General features: G+C 35.1%; 1 protein-coding gene across 1 annotated transcript in view; it reads right to left on the bottom strand.

The window, feature by feature from the left end:
* rudhira (breast carcinoma-amplified sequence 3 protein rudhira) overlaps window positions 1-17,740 on the bottom strand; it is a 532,797-nt gene extending 515,057 nt beyond the window's left edge. Inside the window, exon 1 of the mRNA XM_090391579.1 lies at window positions 17,621-17,740. Coding sequence (XP_090247705.1) covers window positions 17,621-17,688 — 68 coding nt within the window. The 5' untranslated portion in view covers window positions 17,689-17,740. The remainder of the gene's footprint in view (window positions 1-17,620) is intronic.
* Between the last annotated feature and the right edge of the window lie 1,828 nt (window positions 17,741-19,568).

Raw genomic sequence — 19,568 nt, 5'->3', positions numbered from 1 at the left:
TCTGCTTTTTCTATTATTTGTTTTACTGCATGAATATGATCAATTGTGTTAAAGCCTTTATGGAATCCTGCTTGTTCTGCTGGTTGATTTGAGTCTAGAAGAGGGGTTAACCTGTTTATTACTTTTGCGACAATTCTGTACAGATTAGAGAGAATACTAATTGGTCTATAGTTCTTTACTTCTTTGTCTCCTTTTTTTAAATAACAGTAACAGAGCAGCATTTTTCCAGTTTTCTGGTATCTTCTAGGCATAGATTTAGTAAGTGTGTGACTGGTAAATTATGTTGTTTCCTCCCCATTTAATTAATTCTATGTGAATTATGTATTTACCAGGATATTTTCCATTTCTCATTTGTTTTAATGCTTGTTTTGTTTCATCTGAGGTGAATGGGAGGAGATGAATTCCATATGTGATGGGGAAGAGTTATTTATATTTGATCTACCTATTGAAGGATCAATATAGAGTTCTTTATAAAATTCTTCTAGCCTGCCTTGGTTCCTTATTGTAGTTCCATTCTATCTTTTATTGCAGTTATTTGACTTTTACCAACTGATAAATGTTTTCTTAGTATTTTCATATTTTTATTGTTTTCAAATTGTTTCTTTTATTTTTGTAGTGTTATCAGATCTTATTTTATTTCATTTCTCATCTTTTTCCTTACTGTTTTGCATAGTTCTGCATATTCTATTTCAAAAGTTAAATTTTTGTTACGTTTCATAGGCTTGGGGTAATAATAATAATATTTTGTTTCTTTTTTAATAGTTGTAAAGTTTCCTCTGAAAGTTTATGGTCTTTTTGTTGTTTTTGAATTCATTGGCTACTGTGATTATTACTTCCATTATGTTTTTGCTTATTTTATTTGTCTTCTTCAAATATGTTTATTAAGTGTAGTTTTTTTATTCAGTTTTTCTTCATAATCCTTCTTGTTTTCAATAGGTTTTAAGTCAAAATTTCTTGATTTTTTGCTGTTTAGCCATTTTATTCTTTCCAATTTGGGGTTTATTTTAATTTTGACACTCACCAGTCAGCGGCCACTTCCTGTTTTTACTTGATTTAGTACTGAGGTATCTTGGACTATTTCTTTATTATTACACAGTATATAATTTATTTCATTTTTTATTTCTCCATTTGAACTTCTCCATGTCCATTCTCTTTTGGGGCTTTCTTAAAAAGTGTATTTATAATGTAAAGCTTGTTACTGATACAGAATTCTGTAAGAGCCATTTCTGAGTTGCTGCTTGTACTATATACGTATGGTCCTACTGTGTCTATTTGGTGAGAGGGATGACCTACTTTGGCATTAAAATCACCCATTACTATAGTAAAGTTTTGATTGCTATTTATTTTTTTGTCTACTGTGCTGCAGTGAGTCATAAAATGCTTCTATCTCTTCATTAGTGTTTGAAAGATGCTGATTTTAAGTTTGGAGTTTATTTTTAGTGTGATTTCTATTATTCTTTCATCTGTATAATTAAATTCTTCTATAAGGTGTAATTGTTTTCTTAATTAGAAATCCTACTCTGTATTGTCCTTTCGTTTTCCCATAATAGTATAAGTAGTCTCCATTTTTTAGTTTTATTAAATGTTTATCCTGCCTGCATACTTCACTTAAGCCTATGATGTCCCATTTAATATGTTTTAGTTCTTGCTGTAAGATGTCCTCTTCTTTAAGTGTTTGACAATTAAATGTTCCTATATAGAGGAAAAGAGGATTGCATTGATTACTATTATATTTATGAATTATTTGGGTTATTCCAAGTATTGCTTATTATTTGGGAAAGCTGCATCATGCTCTGGCCTCCATAAACTGTTTTGTTCAGAGTAGTCATATAGTTGGGGAAATTTAGTCATGTCCATTGTTTGCTCATTATGGCCTTTCTTTCTTCTTCTTGCCATTGTAGTGGAGGGGTTGTGGCCTAATCTCCCATGCTGGCTACATAACGTCTTGGGAGATGCATTTTATAGCTTTCTGCCAGATCTTTGCTCAGTATCAACTTCGCCATGGCTTGTTACAACACATTGTTTCCCAGGGGGGCCATGTGGAGGCATGATACTAAGACTTGGAAATACTGGCACTGCCATCTATATCAGTTTCATCAGCGTTTTTGATCCGATTGTAGGTTAATAAAGAGTGAGTGAATGAGTGAGAGAGAGTGTGTGTGTGTGTGTGTGTGTGTGTGTGTGTGTGTGTGTGTGTGTGTGTGTGTGTGTGTGTGTGTGTGTGTGTGTGTGTGTGTGTGTGTGTGTGTGTGTGCGCGCGCGCACATTTAATGAAACTAAAACATTTTATACATTTTAAATAAAATTACATAAATACTATAAAATGAACTGGATCCAAGGCCTTCCAAAATAAATCTACCTTTAGAGATTTTCTTATCCAAATTATTAAAATCATTCATTCTCTGACTCAGTCTATTATTGGATTGTTTAACATATACTTAATCACGTCCACCGACTAAACACCTTGTTTCACAAAAACAAAATTGTTCAAAGTCAGTTCTTTGTTAGACCCATTCCAAAAATATCAAATTTTCTTCTTTTCCATGGTATCCTTTTTTATCTCCCAATGTTATTCTCCTGTCTCACTGAAGCACATATATTCTTACCTCTTGCAGTTCTATTTGATGCATAATTCACTAATTTCTGTACCAGAGAAAGAAGTTCTTCTACTACATCATAAACAAAATATAAGTTCAGCTCTTCATGTTTCTTTCAAATATCTGAACAGTGCTTGGAGCGTTTTAAAATGAATAGACATGCAGGAGTATCAAAGAGACGGGAACTTATACGGAATTATAAAGCAGGTGATTATAATAGTCTTAGATGTCAACTTTGGGAAGTTTCATGGAGGGAGAAATTGGAAAGCCGGGATATCATTAGTGCATGGGAAATTGTGAAAGAATATTTGTTAGCAGCAATGGTAAGTTGTATACTACGAGTGAAGAAGATGACACAATTTGAAGTAAAGTGGATGACAAACAATATAAACAGGAATTGCATGCAAAAAAGAGGCTATGGAAGAGATATAAGGAGACAGGTGAAGAGAAGATGCATGAAGAATATAAGACACAGGCCAGAAGAGTGACTAGTATGGTAAGGAAGACGAAACTGGAATATGAGAGGAGATTAGCCCTAAGATCCAAAGAAAATCCTGGGGAATTTTTTAGATATGTGGCCAGTAGGAGGAGAAATGACTGTGGAAGAATGATATTGTGGGATAAAAATGGGAATAGAGTGACTGATGCAGAGGACATAGTAGTATTGTTCAATGACCACTTTATTGGAGTATTTCATCCTGGAGGAGTCAGTTTTAATACTAGAGGGATAGGGCAGGTTCAAGGTTTAGCAGGAGGAGAGTGTGTTTCAAATACTGAGTACTCTGGATGTCAGTAAAGCTGTGGGACTAGATGGTATTTCACCACGAGTTTTGACAGAATGTGCTAGGGAACTGACACTGCCTTTGACCTGGCTTTTCAATGAAAGTCTGGCTACTGGAAAGGTGCCCATGGACTGGAAGGAAGGTAAGATAGTGCCGTTGCATAAGGGCGGTAGCAGACTAGAAGTGTTTAATTATAGACCAGTTTGTGTGTCATCAGTAGTTAGTAAGATCTTGGAGAAAGTAGTGAAGGACCGTATACAGCATTGGGCAGATGAGGGTAATGTTATCTGTGAATGTCAACATGGATTTGTGAAAGGGTGCTCTTATTTTAGCAATATGCTAGTCTTTTATAATAAAGTTACAAGAACATTAGATGAGGGAAAGGCAACTACTGCAATTTTCTTAGACTTAGCGAAGGCATTTGACAGGGTGCCACATGATAAGCTGATATTTAAGTTGCAGCGCATGGGTCTGGATGTCAGATTGATCAACTGGATTCAGGATTGGCTGTCTGATAGGTATCAGAGAGTTGTGTATGGTGGAGCAGTTTCAAGGAGGCAGAGGGTTACAAGTGGGATCCCACATGGCTCAGTACTAGGACCTATATTGTTTAACCTTTATATCAATAACATTGCCAGTGGATTGCAAGGGGATATTCAGTTGTTTGTGGATGATGCAAAGCTGGGAAGGATTATTAGTAATAGTGCAGATGTGGTAGCCCTGCAAGAGGATTTGAATAAGCTAGGTAGATGGGCAAATGAATGGGTGTATCAGTTTAATGCAGCAAAATGTAAGGTCTTAAGGTTTGGGAAACATTGATGGGATGCTGCATACTCTATGGGAGGAGTTATACTGGAGGAAGTAGGGGAGACAAGAGATCTGGGGTTGATGATTGATAGAAACCTGAAATTTAGCGGGCATATTGCAAAGGTGGTGAAGGTAACACAGAGGATTGCTGCAATTATGAGACGGACACTGACCTGCAGAGATAAAAGGGTTATCATTCCGTTGTATAAGTCTCTGATTAGACCACACTTAGACTATTGTTCTCAGATTTGGTCCCTAGGATTTGAAGGGGATAAATTAACTGTGGAAAGGGTACAAAGAAGGATGACAAAGATGGTTTCAGGACTGTACAATGATAGTTATGAGGATCGGCTGAGGGAATGTGGAATGCAGAGTTTGCTGGATAGATGAAGGAGAGGTGATATGATTGAGACTTTTCAACTGTTGAGAGGTGGTTACAGGGTTGACACTGGGGAGTTCTTTCGCTTGGTTGAACAACGGGAAGGAGTGATGACAAGAGGCCATCCCTGGAAGTCACGAAAGGAAACTGTGAGCAAGAGGGGTGAGGAGTGGTTTCTTTGCATGGAGGATGGTTGATCCGTGGAATGCATTGCCTGATGGAGTGGTGAGAGTGAGAACGGTCAATGAGTTTAAGGAGTGGTATGATAGATTTTGTGTTTCTTAGGGGGACCTCCCCTCAATGAGTCTTGACAGACTTTATGTTCTCAGGAAGGACCTCCCACAATGAGTCTTTTGACTCCATGGAGGCCTGAATAATAATAATAATTATTATTATTATTATTATTATTATTCCAATATTTTTTTTTAAAAAAGTATTGGTCGTTGAAAGTACAGAAGTCTAATAGTTGTTGACCACTGCTATTCTTGCAAATTTCCCCATATTTTCCTAAGACATTTGGGATTGGATTATTTCCAACTCTGGCATTAAGATCAATATATAGTCACTTTTATTACATTTAATTATCCGTTTTTGTAGTTCCTCATATTAAGTCATTTTCTATGTTCACCTATTCAAATACTAACTGTTCTTCCAGTCAGTATTTGCCTGGAAGAACAGTTTGTGGATGAATAGCATGTGTTTTAGGGAAGAATGAAATTATATAGGCATGATGGATTGTATTTGAATGGCTTTGGAGTGAGTGCACTGACCAATATAAGTCAGTTTAGATGAGTAATTAATACTGTTGATACCAGGACAAGCCAGGAGAGAAAGCTATTTCCTGTAAATGGTCCTAATACATATGCATATCATATCCATGTGACTAAAAAATTGCATTGGTGACCAAAGTAAAATATCGGTAATAATTTAATAAAAAGTTATTTAATTATTAAGTTAGGGATGATCCCTGGGAAATGTAGAGCTGGTTTTGTCAAGAAAAAAAAGTGTAAACTGAGAAAAGAAAAAGGAGGATTTGGTTGAGAAATTCAAGAAGCTTCTTGTTTGACCATGTTCCAAGGGTTAACTGAATATATATTAACTTGCATGCATATATCTAACAGATAAGCTTAGGTGTTGATGATTAGTCATGACTTATTTTTCACGGTATTAACAACACCACACACACTTTTATCACAAAGATGTTTTATTAATGCTTATATTTCACTGATTTTCAACTCAGCATCATCAGAGCACAACACGCATATATGCACAAATAGCAGAAGTATCAGAAATAAAGGTGAGGAGTTTTAGTAGCAATAGATTTAGTGGCACAAAAAAATTATTGGCATTAGTGACCTAGCTTACAGGAAGAGATATCATTACATGAATAAAATGTCATGAATTCAGCGTATTCAGAGCAGAATGACAAAACAGGAAGGATCAGAAAGTTTTGCTAATGATGTGGAAAACTTAAATCCCAAACGAGTAGAAATCTCCAAGTAGTGAGAATGAGTAATACATGCAGTGAGCTCAAAGCTGTTATACTGTGAATGAACAACTAATGCTCCCTCTAATTTTTTTCAGTTGCAAGTGCTCTGTGCTAAAAATTTTTAACATGACCTGACAACTGCATGGCCCTAGGCTTTTTTGTAATATACATAATAAGAACGCTTAAATTTAACTCTTCTTCTGCCTTTGCTTACATTATAAGGATACTAAAATAATTACTAGAGGGCCGAAAATTGTGTAATGTTAGAAAGAGTTCCAGGAAGATAATACTATTTTGAGTAATAATTTGCAATATTACATGAATTTTAATGTTGTACTATTTATTTTTGTTAACAAAGTGTGGCTGCATGATTTTTTCTGTGATTTCTGCATGATTTCTTAGTTGAAATTGCCTTCTTCAAATGTAACACAATGGCAGTACTCACGAGATCAACCATGCAGGCACTGACAAGTACGACTAGGCAAGCGCTGTGAAAATCAAGCGGCATTAATGGCATGAACTTTTCTAAAATGATTCGATGTCATGAGCATAATATGTATGCATGCTAGAGTGTAAGAGATATGTTTAAGGGGGGGGGGGGGGGGTAGGGTACACGGGAGATGAATGTGGATTCGTAGGAAGCGATATATTATTAGACCACAAGGCAATGAACACAAAACAGACTAAAATGGCATAAATGAAAGAAATAGAAATGAAATGAGGGTTAGTGAAACTGAGAGAGAGTGAAAGAATGCAAGAATGTAGAAGCGAAAGTTAGTAATAAGGGAGCGAAAGAAAGTATGAATGAAGAAATTGAAGTAAGGTGCAGCAGAACAAGAGGTAGGAAGATTGCAGGAGAGAGAGAGAGAGAGAGAGTGAAATTGTTGGAATGCAAAATTTGGTGAAATAGTTATTGCAAATGAAAAATGAAATGAGGAATATGCAGAGTGATGTCAGACATTTAGTGGAAACTAATGGAAGTGTGCAAGATAATACAATGAAAGAAAAAAGAGTAAAAGAGATGACAAGTGATTTCAGGATAACAGCATATGAAGATTCCATAGTTAGAGGATTAGTTAATGAGAGACTCCATAAGGTCTGCTATTCAGGAGGGAGAATGAGCAGGATAAATCAGCCATTGCACATGAGGAAGAAACGACCAAGAGTGTTCGTGGTGATTGTGGGGACAAATGATCTAAGTGGACATAAGGAGCATGTGAGGGTGAATATCAGGAGGTTATTGAGAAGAGTGAAAGATAGCAGTGTAGTGGGAAAAGCTGTCAGTGTGCTGTCAAGGTATGATAATGGTGAGTTGTGATGGAGAGCCAAAATCATGAATGGTATGCTAGCAGAGCTGTGTGAGGAGAAGGAGTACATTTTGTGGATGTATGGCATGTGTTTGAGGGAAGAATGAAATTATATAGGCATGATGGATTGTATTTGAATGGCTTTGAAGTGAATGCACTGGAGAAAGTGTTGCTGGATGGAAGTAGTGATGCATGCAAGAAATCATTAGCAAGAGATGAAGTGAAAAATCAGGAGAGTGGTATTGAAGAGACAGAGGTCCTTGGCAGTGGAAACAGTAGTAGTGTGAGAGAATGGGAATGCAAGAGGAATAGGGAAATTGGGGGGGGGGGGGGGCATGGCATAGGAAAAGTGGATGTTGAAAGTGGCAGTGAATATGTGAATGAAGATGGGTGGGAAGTTGAGACTGAGCAGATATATGTGGTAAGTGGTGATAAAGGTGATTGGGCAGGTATGGTTGGGAAATCGCAACTAACAAGTGGCTTGGATAGGACTGGTTATAAACCTAAAAATGAATTACTGTGTGTGTGTGTTTGTTTATAAATGCCAGAAGTATCAGAAATAAGGGAAATGAAATTTTCACAGATTGAATGTATGGTTGAATGAAGATGATATTCTAATGGGAATAGAAATGGAAGGATACAGTATATTTTGCAAAGATAGAAAGGACAAGAAGGGAAGGAGAGTGCTGCTGATGATAGCAGAGAAATTATGTCCACATAAGGTACATATGAAAAAGAGAAATAATGGCAATGGTTATGAGGCAGTGTGTGTAATGTGAAAGTTGGCAGGAAGACATATTTAATTGGATGTTGCTATAGGGCCAGAAATGGGGAGGGTGGTGATGAAGAAATGTAAAAACAACTTGGATTAGCAAACAAAGGAAGTTTCTGAAAATCCTAACATATATCTCGCAAACGATTTTTTAACTTTAATTTTGGGGAAAAAAGAGCAAGTTATATTCGAATAACTACGGCATAAGACAGACAATTATAATACTGAGAAGTTTGAAACAGTGCCTTAGCCTAGGCCAGTGGTGTTCAACTTTTTTTACTATGCGAGCTACTTTTCTATAAAAAGTTATTCGGTGATCTACTCCCTTATATAGATCACATTCCCCCAACCTGATATCTTATTACGCACAAATAAGCAACTAAAAACTTTATGTATTTAAAAATTAATTTATCACTTTTAATTATTTTAATACAACAAATATTTTAATACAACAAAAAAAAAAAATAATATATATATATATATATATATATAATATTGGAATAAAATATTTCTCTATTTTGGAAAACCAAAGTTAGAAAAAACAACAGATTGATTACAAACTCACAAGTTATGGGAAATGCTGGTTGATTAAAAAAAGAAGTTAATGTGAAATTTGGCATTGTTTGGACCTCGCAATATTTTCATAGTCAAGTTGGTACGAAGTAGTGGCCAATCGCAGACAATCATCCAAACGATCATTTGTAATTTGATTTCTTAATTGATTTTTTATGAAGGTCATATTTGAAAAACGGATTCTGACAAGTATTTCGATCCGAAACACAACAGAATTTTTCACGCAATATCAGTTAATATTGGGAATTTTTCATGAGCATACTTCCAAATAACTTTATTGTTTATTGATTTTAAGTGTAAATTATTCTGAATGTTTATTATCTCAAGTTCTACTTCAGCTTGGTTTATATCAAACAGCCCACTAATTTTATTTGAAATTTCTGTGATGTTCAAGTTTTCTTGAAATGGATTATTGATAAAAGATACAATCATTTCAGTTTTTATTAAATTCAAGATTTAAAATCTTTAAATCTTGAATTTATTTCTTCCTCAACTAATTCTATTTCACGAATAAATTCTTTTAAATCGTAGCAAAGCATTTCTTGATTTTGTTCAGAAATTTTTGATAAATATCGGCGATGTCTAAATTTGCGGGTCATTTATATTTTTCTTTAATAAAAGTCAGCATTGTTGGAAAGTTTTTATTGAACTTAACACGTCAATTAAATTTTTATCTCTACCTTGTAATTCTAAATTTAAATTGCTTAATTTCGTACAGAAATCTACTAAAAATGATAAGTGTAACAACCATCTTTTATCACTCAATTGTGGATAAAGATCTCCTTTTTCATCAAGAAAATATTTTATATCATTAATTAATACAAGAAATCTTTCTACAAATTGGCTTCTGCTGAGCCAGCAAACATTATTGTACAAAAGAAGTTCCCTTTCATCATCTGCCTGTAATTTAAATAACCACCGTTGCAGGGCTTTTCCTCAAACAGAATTTATAATTTTAAATGAAATATCCAAAACATCTTTTGTGTTTAATCTTTTACTACACAGTACTTGTTGGTGAATAATACAGTGGTACGTTAAAAAATCTGGATATTTGTCATCATTTTTACATAATGAAATGAAGCCTGATTTATTACCTATCATTGCAGGAGCAGCATCAGTAGTAATAGACACAAGTTCAAAAAGCAGTTTGTGAAACAACACAAAAAAAGTTTGTGCTGTTTCACAAATTCATCAAATGCTGAAAAAATGTCTTCTCCCCCTAGTTCTTCCCAATAATGGTATAATTTTCAAAAGTTCTTTTTTACTTGAGTAATCTTGAAATACCATGCGAATAAATACCATTAACTGAGCAATATCAGTGAAGTCGTTTGATTCATCAAATTGTAATGAAAACGCAACACACTGGTGAATGTCTGACATTAACCTGGCCTGGAATCTTTTCTCTGGTAATTGGAATTTTTTCTTTTCGGCAATTTGAAACCTTGTCTGTGGCCTAGAAGTAGTCTCTCTCTAGCGATGTCTCGAACCAAGAAGCTCCTTTCTGGAAACGGGAAACTCCTCTCTCAAGCATCGTGGACCTGGTCCAGAGTCACTCTCTGACAGTGACTCTGGACCAGGCAGCCTCCTCTCTGACAGCAATTCTGGAACCGCGACGCTTTCTGCTTGCTTCAGTCCCTTTATATTAGGGTTCCTCTGAGACCTCGCATGAAGTTTGGCAACCCCCAAAGAATCGGTATGAGTCTTTCATCTTAAGTTTCAAGTTCGGCACGCCTTTTGTTCTCCTCCGCTTTCTTTTGATTGCAAGTTGCCGGCCATCGGAAAGTTGTTTGAATTCTTTCTGACTGACTTCGAAGATGTTTACACTTAGAGCCTGCAAGCCTTTCTCATACATACAAGTTTCAATAACAATCTTTCTAATGCTGCCATGTACAGCTTCGGCGACAAAAACATTGCCTTTGTTTTTAACATTCTAACATATTCTTATTAAAGCAGTATATACAGTTAGCTCCAAAAGAGTTATTTACAAAAACATCTAATACAAACTATACCGAGACAAACAAAGTTTTTACAATATTCACATGGGACTTAACCTAAATAAAAAATCGATGTAATGTGCTTTGGAATATTTAATATTTAAGCTACAATCGAGTTTTTACACTTTGCTCATAATTGTATTCACTCGGCTCGCTGTTTGACTTCCACTGATCCAAATTAATTCATTTACCCGGACTTATAAGAAAATTGCTGATTTGACACTTTTAACGAAAAATAGATAAACAATAGCAATACACTTAAAGCAAATTAAAAATAATACAAAATAATGATAAATAAAATATTATGTTTTCAGTTTTAATTAAATTTGTAAGTAAGGAGTGATACACAAGAGATCGACCAAAAATCGCTCTGCGATTGACTGGTCGATTGCAATCGACGGGATGAACACCCCTGGCCTAGACAGTAGAAGAACCAGAAGAGCAGGAGTAGTTAAATGATGTTTGGAGGAAGCAATATTTGACTGTCCAGAGTAGGAGAATAAGCTGTATGGTCAATGTATGAATAACTTAAAGCAAGAGTTACATATATAAAAAAAAAAAAAAAAAAAAAATGTTGTAGCTGATATTGTGAAAAAAAGTGATGATGATGAGGCTTGGGAGAAGTAGAGAGAGCAGGAAAAAGGTAAGGCCACAGCAAATTATGAAAAGTGAGACCTAATGGACAAAGAACATTCAAGGGAATTTTATCATTATGTAGCAAGCAAAAAGAAGAATGTTTATGAAAGAATATCATAGTGAATGCAGATGGCAGGAAAGTTACAGATCCATTAGAAATAAAGCGCGTCCATATAATAATTTTTTTTTTTTAAATACAGAAAATTTTTATATTTTATTTAAAATTCTAAACAATAAAAATTTTATTATAATTAAAATTTTTATAACAACTTATTTTTTTTAAATAAATTTGCTATATTAAAAAGTACAATACTAACAAAACTAAAATTAAATGTTTTCATATTTGATTTCGTTTTTGTTCTCTGTTGGTTACACGCTATTTCATGACTAAGTACATCAGACAATAATGGAGAGTTTCATTATTTTTTTATTGTCTCTCAACCAAAGAAAGTTTTTTTTTTATAATTCTATAATAATACGTTCACATCGTGAATGGGCTAAAGATTTTTTCCTCTTTTCGTTAAACACTTTTTTATATTTTTAATTTATTTTTGTATAGTCAGGAAACCGTGCTCTAGAGACCAAACATGAAACCTTCTCCAGCCACTTCAGGCCTGCACTTAGCGAGGCGGTAGTCCTATAATAATAATTTTTTTTTAATAATAATAGTAATTTATTGATTGTTAAAATATTTACACATACAATAGACATCTTCAGTGACATTGCAACTTATAATTTTAGAGAATTCAGCTCTAAGTGCTACATTTTCTACATTGATTTCAACTAAAATTTTTAATAGTATTTTTTGCATCTATATTATGTATTTACAACACATTTTCTTCTAATGTTAACAATGAAGATTATTCAGAATTTTTTGTATAATATTTTTTTTTTGTTTATATACGTTTTTAATTATAAGAATAATTTATTACATTATTTTTTCATGTTACATAAGAGTATTATATTAATGCTATTATCACATAATAATCAGTATCTTCTCTATTGTTGTATACTTTACTGTTTTATTACATAATCTGCTTCTTTGGTTATAAGGATTGTGTGGTTGAGTGAGGCGAGTTAATCCCTCCTACTTTGAAGCTTAGGTTAGCTTTAGTGAAGAGAGTGGGATTTAGGCTTCACTATTTATTTTGTTGCTACTGTTTACGTATTGGGATGTTGGCACTGGATGTAGGCGATTTGTGATGTGTATATTAGTGTTAATGGTATATTAACTTTGTTGGTATATTTTCCAGAGTTCATGTTTTAATGTTCTGTAGTTATCTATGTGTTTTAAATTTCTTGGTAGGTTGTTGAGTTGAGTGGGTATTGATGTGATCTCACAAAAGAACCGTATGAATTGTTGAAGGGTGTAGGTCGTGTTATACGATGTGTCTCTGTTGTTTCAATAGGTGATGTTGAAGTAATTCTGTGTTAATGTCATGTAGTGTTTCAGGTTTTTAATGCACAGAATTCTGTGTATCGCCATGTGCTTGTCGGATATTGGTTGGTGCATGTAAGGTGACCGGATCACTGTTGACACGATTTTCCTGTGAAATGTTTCTAATTTTGTTAGGTGGCTGTTTGATGTGTTTGCATAGACAGTTATTTCGTATCTGAGTAGGGATTCTCAGATACCGTGATATAGAAGTTTTTTTATGTTGGATGGAATAATGTCTTTATTTACAGCAAAGAGTTTTGCTGCAATGATCCGATGAGGTATTTCTGTTGTTAATGCAGCGGTATGTGTGACAGTGTATCGATACTGATGCTGCGCATATGATTCTTGGGTTGTGTATTATCAACATCTCTGTTTTGGTGCCGATGATTAGAATTGCATTTTGGTGGAAGTATGTTGTGATTTCATTTAGGTCTTGTGCTTTGCAGAGAGCCGTGTCGATTGCTAGTAGTGCAGTGCCATCTGTGTACTGAAATATTGGACTTCCTGTGGATATGTTATGAACATCGTTAATGTATATGTCGAATAGAGTGGGTGATAATATGACACCTTGAGGTACACCGTGTTTTATTTGTATATCCCGACTGTGACATGTACCTATTTTTGTTACTTGTGTTCTGTTTGAGAGGTAGTTCTTGAACCATGTATGTAGTGTTCCTCTTATACCTATTGAGTATAGTTTGGTGAGTAATATGTCATGTTCAAGTGTATCAAATGCTTTGGTTAGGTCCAGCAGTATAAGGATGGCGTACTTGTTTTTATCGAGAGCTTTGTTTATTGTGTCAGCGATGTCTTGTAATAAAGTGATGATGCTTTTTGCTTTCTGAAATTATTATTATTAATAATAATAATAATAATAATAATAATAATAATAATAGTGCAATTGGAAGAATGACAGTATGTTGTGTCCTTCGATTAGAAAAGGCCTAAGTATGAAGAAGAAGCTTTATATGGGTTTTTTCAATTGAAGGTGAGATAGCTGATCTCATATGGAGAAAGCAAGAGTTTTTTTCTCCAGGAAATTCGGGTTTTTCATCCCATGTACAAACAAATTGGCCTTGAGAACACATGCAATTTACAGACAAAAAATACTAGTGGTAGTGGGCAGCAGATGGTGTAGGTGATGATGGTAATGGCAGTTTGCTGCAGTTGGTGGATTAAGTGGTGGAGACAGAGTTGTAGAGTAGGTGCCCTCCGTCAATGGGTCTTTAGACTCCTTGGAGGTGTCACATAATAATATCAAATGGATTAAGTGTTCTCTTGAATAAGGTACACATTCCAAACATACACATTAGTTCTCTGGATGTCAGAGGAGAAGTGGATGAAAAAATAGATCCAGAAAATGTAGAAATATTAAAGCTATTACAGAAGTCTGATTCAAGTACAACAATCAGACTGGATATCAGCATTGGCACTAAAGAAATGTACAAAGGAGTTAGCAGTGCCTGTAATCTGGTTATTTACTTCAGTCTCAAATACATGTGTGATTCCTAACAAGCAGGAGGAAAGCATGGTAATTCTAATAAGGGTGGATCTAGGACTGATGCAGTAAATTGACTAATCAACATCACTGGTGTTGTCAAGGTTTTAGTGAGGCTGATTAGGAATTGCATTCAGAAGTGGATAAACAACACTGTGTTTCTTAAAAGGGGGGCAGCATGGGTTTATTAAAGGAAGGTCTTGCTTTAGCAATCTGCTCAATAGTGACAGCAGAGAGATGCCACAATATAAGTACATCTTATTAAGGCATATATAGAGGATTATATCCAGTTTCTGATGATGATGCTAAATTGGAACAAGTACAAACCCCTTATATTTATAAATATAAAAGGTTTTCTATTATGGAAGGATATCACAAGCAAAATATCATATCAATGGGAATTTGCTACAACTGTTGAAGAAAACACTAATTTCTAAGAAAGAGGCAGTTATTCTCCCATTTTACAAAGCTTTAATAAGACTACTGGTAATGTACAGATATGATCAGCTGTGTTTGGAGAAGATGAGTAGATAGTTGAGAAGAATCAAAGACAGGTGGACTCTAAACTTGTCTATGGATTGTGCATATGAGGACAAACTGAGGAACTGTGTGTCTTCAGAGTTTGAGGAACAGATGGATGATACAGACCATACAAGTTAGTAGAGGATGCTTACAGCATAGATATCATTGGAAATTGGGTAAGGATGTGACTGGGAAGTATGCGAAGTCCAGATTCTTTTTATTATTATTATTCGTGACACCTCCAAGGAGTCCGAAGACTCATCGTAGGAGGACCCCCATTGTACAACTCTCCATCTCCACCTACTACCAATCATTTACATCAGCGCCATCTATTGCCCACTACCACCACAGCTAGTATTTTTTGTCTGTAAATTGCATGTGTTCTGAAGGGCCGATTTGTCTGTATGCGGGATGAAAAAGCCGATTTTCCAGGAGGAAAAACCCTGCTACCTCCGTATGAGATCGGCTAACTAACCTTTGATTGAAAAAGTCCATATAAAGATTCTTCCTGTCATGACGAGACTTGGTGGTAGAGTCAGGTAATGAGTGTGAAATGAGCTACTTTTAGATGGTGCATGGTTGTCTTTGGTGAATGCATTCAAAGAGAGGTATCAAAAGTTTTAAGTATGAATGAATGAATTGGCTGTCTCTCAATGAGTTCTTGGGCCTACCTAAAGAATATATAATAATAATCCCTAAACATCTGTTTCTTTCTTAAAGCAAAAATATGGGTGATAATCAGCATGCAAGTATCCGATCTATATCATTGATAGTTATAATTCTTCTGTATTATCTATACTGGGCACTACAATGTTTATGCTATTTGCTTCAAAATCACAAACTTACAATCACTTGTATCATGGAGTGTTATTGTGTTGAAAGGAATAAGGGCTACTGCCAGTAACAGAAAATTGCCACTAAGTGTAGACAAACAGACTTGGTTAGAACATCAAATAGATCTGAACAGTTATGCTTTCATATACTGCAACTGGTGGATCTGAATCTACAAGCAAAAGTAAATTTACATTATTATACTGCCATATGCAAACATTTACACAACAAAATGAGGTAAAAACCATTCTCCAGGCATTCACTAATACAAACATATCCATGAAACTGAAAGAATACAGCATGACTTGTTGCTCCACAGAACCAATTTCTATGCACCACAGTCCAAGTTCAAATGCATCTTGGTATACATAATGATTTATAATATGTGTGCATTGTTGTTGACAAAGGGCTTGTGCGCTGCAGTATTTCCATGACAATTTACAGCATGCTCACTACAGACTGTGAAAACACATAAGACTATCTGTGACTGCTCACATCTCCAAGTCTGGATTCTCTAGATAAAGTATGACTATGAAATATGGTACCCAATTCCTCAAGATGTATCAGTCAATATCTCAGGCCAACCTGTTACATCATGTGCTCAGTATTGCCTATGCACTTGAGAACCCTTAACCTGTGTTACAGCATGTACACACACTTTTTCCAAATGATATTCAAATATCATTCTTTTCTGAAAGCTGTTTACTCTTTCTGTGCGCTCATTGTTCTGTACACAAGCTTGAAACAACAAGCAGCAAACTACAAATTTCTCTCTCTCTACACACACACACACACACACACATCACAAAATTTGTTTAGTCATCCACCTACAATTCCTACAATGGAATTGTAGGTAGATGTATCCACTGGCTTCTGGAGTATCCACTGGCTTCTGGTACTAGCTAGTCACATAAACCACAAGCCAGGAAATCTCAATATAGTTATTTTATGCAGTTTGCATAGTCAGTAACATATGAAAAATTATTATTATAAATTAATATCCACTGACTTAATATTATAATATTAATATTATATTAATATAATTATAATAATAAACCTCACTTGGATTATTGCACACAAGTCTCTGGTCTCCTGGTTTCTATGGTGATTCCGATACAGTGGAAAGAGTGCAAAGGAAAGTGTTAAAAATGATATCAGGATTGTGGAATACTGATTATGAAGACACTGAGAATTTGTAAGCCACAGACATGCAAATAGGAGAAAGAGGAGTGATATCATTGAGACTTAAAAACTTCTGAAAGGGTTATACAAAATTTCAGTAGATGGAATTTTTTTCATTTTATGGAGGGCAGGGAAAGGATGTGAGTTGTAAGTTGATATCCATATGACATATCCATATAAGTTGATATATCAAGGAGGAGGATTAGGGCTAGATTTTTCTCTCAGAGTAGTGTGTGATTTGAATGGATTGTCTTTATATGTGTATGCAAGTAGCGTGAATGAATTCAAGAACAGGTATGACAGCTAATGCAAATAGCATAGCCTTTCTTGATAAGTTCCAGACTCCCTGGAGGTTTCTCTTAATAATGATAATAACTGGTTAGTGTTAGTTATGAAATTATCATTCAAAATACATAGTTTACGGATCTGAACAATAGAAAATCAAATTCATGTAGTTTTTTTTTTTCTGTCCGACGCTGGACAGAAAAAAAAGATATGCAAATACAGGTGTTATTTTAATGCAGCTAAAAGGGAAACAAATCTACATTGAATTTACATCGATAAAATAGCCAGATCTGTGAGGTGTGCATCCGTCAAATAGAACTCATGAACAAGTTTTATTTACTTAAAATACATAATTATTTGTAATATTTGGGTTTCATAATGTCTTAGAACATAAGCGTTGAAATTTACGAAACGAAGTACCTTCATTCCATAAATTTCCACTTAACTTTTCTTCTTTCTTTTTTAATGACATACGTATGAAATTCGAAAATCAAAACTGCAATAACATATGTGCATATATATATGTACCTCACAGCCTGGGGTCTTACAACAAGGCCCAATGTTTTGGTTCCACGTCTATTAGATTCTGCTGCCATATCATTTGTTAGGTAAATTAAAATACAACTCTTTCCCTTCAAGCTGCAAAAAATATCCTTCTTCTGAATAGAGTAATACAGCACATTTGTAAAACTTGCTGAAGTAAAAAAATGTACAAATAAGTAAAAATGTGTACAGAGATATACACAAAACGTAATATACAAAAGGAGAGTACAATCCACTCAGTATGTTTACAACTAAACTACCTTCACACCACACGCACAGCTGAGTAAGTAAAACGACCTCTAGAATCACAGTGCTCATAAGAATTTAAAAAAAAAAAAAATTGTTTTGGTGTTATTTAAATACCACATGTTCTTCTGCTTCTTATAAATATATATATTTGTTTACTGTTTTCTTAGATAATTTTATTGTTATCAATGCATAACAAGTAAGAGAAAAGTGAATTTAAATTATTGGAAAAAAAAACATACTGTCTGCACAGAGACGAAGTGAACAGATGATCTGGACAAAGCATGTTGAGTGTATCTTCAAGTAGGACCACTCATGGCAGGAAGGTCGTACCAATATATTAACAGGCGAAGTTCCATACTATCTCGTCAGCGTAGATGAATTATGACTTCTCAAATTTTCAAATTTCTCTAACCTCCCCCCCCCCACACACACACACACACAGACACACAAAACAGAAAAAAATAGATAAAAAAAAAAAATCAGCTAACGCCTTTTTATTCCCCGTATACGGGGAGTAGGCGAGGCCATTTAGCCCTATCTAACTTTTGGAGACTGAGTGGGCAGTTCAATCTCCACTGGTACCAATCAGAGATAGATGGCCCAAGGCTATCACTAATTAAGCGGTACTCAGTGAAGAGAGACGGCTCAAATGTGCCGCCATCTCGTGGTCCCTAACCCTAACACAATATATTTAATGTCTGAAATAATGTGGGTTCTACGGTCGATTTTCTTGAGTTTACAGGACGTAAAACCCGAGTTTCCGGGAGGAAAAACCTGCTTGCCCGTGCCAGAGATCGACTAACTCGGGAACCGGTCGAAAAAAGGCTTATAAAAATTTCCTCTAGTCGCCGACTAGACTCGAAACCAAGTCTTCCTTCGTGCGGCCAAGCGCGGTGGTTGGCAAACGCCTGGCAAAAATTATAATTAATGCATCTCCAAATAGGTACTGTAATTACCAATAAAACAAAAAACACCATATCATATAATGTAACATCATTGCATTGTTCCTTTGGGATGAATGAATTTAAACGCAGTGCTTTCTTTTAGTCCTACCTATTTGGAAATTGCTTAGAGACTCTCGGCGATAGTAAAGAGTACACCTCTCACTATCGAAAAGGCTGAGGGCATTTCGAGGCCTGCTAAATAGGAGACGATGACTCTTGTAAAGTATTCACGCGCATTTCAAACAGTAGAGTAGTGAGTGTTCTTCCTTGCTTTGACAATGCAGAGTTAAGTAGAAGAGTGGTGATAATGAATGATATGATCGCAAGAATGTGGAGGAAAAGAAGTCCAGAATATGTTGATATTTGGAGTGCATTTGATGGTAACAGAACGTCGTATGCCAAAAATGGGAGGCATATGTACAGTAAGGGGCACAACCTCTTTTGGAGAGGTTGCTGTTCTCTAATCAAGAGGAAATGTTTGGACAATGAAACTAGAATTGATAGGGTTGAGAGCAGGAAGTACAGCCTCAAGTGGAGGGAAGAAGAGTTTGGATATGAGGAATGTTTTAAAATTGGTGGTAATAAGGAGGTAGGGACTGAGAAAAGTATTGAAGTGTCACATTGGAAAAGTGATGTTCATAGGACTTGTAGAACCAGAAAGTATTTCTTATGTTTGTTTACTAATGCCAGAGGTATTCGAAATAAAGGAAATGAAATTGTTGCATTGACTGAGTTTATTC

The sequence above is a fragment of the Typopeltis vanoorti genome, chromosome 4, assembly GCF_054136105.1.
Source record: "Typopeltis vanoorti isolate ZY-2024b chromosome 4, IOZ_Tvanoo_1.0, whole genome shotgun sequence".
Lineage (NCBI taxonomy): Eukaryota > Metazoa > Arthropoda > Arachnida > Uropygi > Thelyphonidae > Typopeltis > Typopeltis vanoorti.
This window is presented reverse-complemented; position numbering and strand designations above follow the sequence as displayed.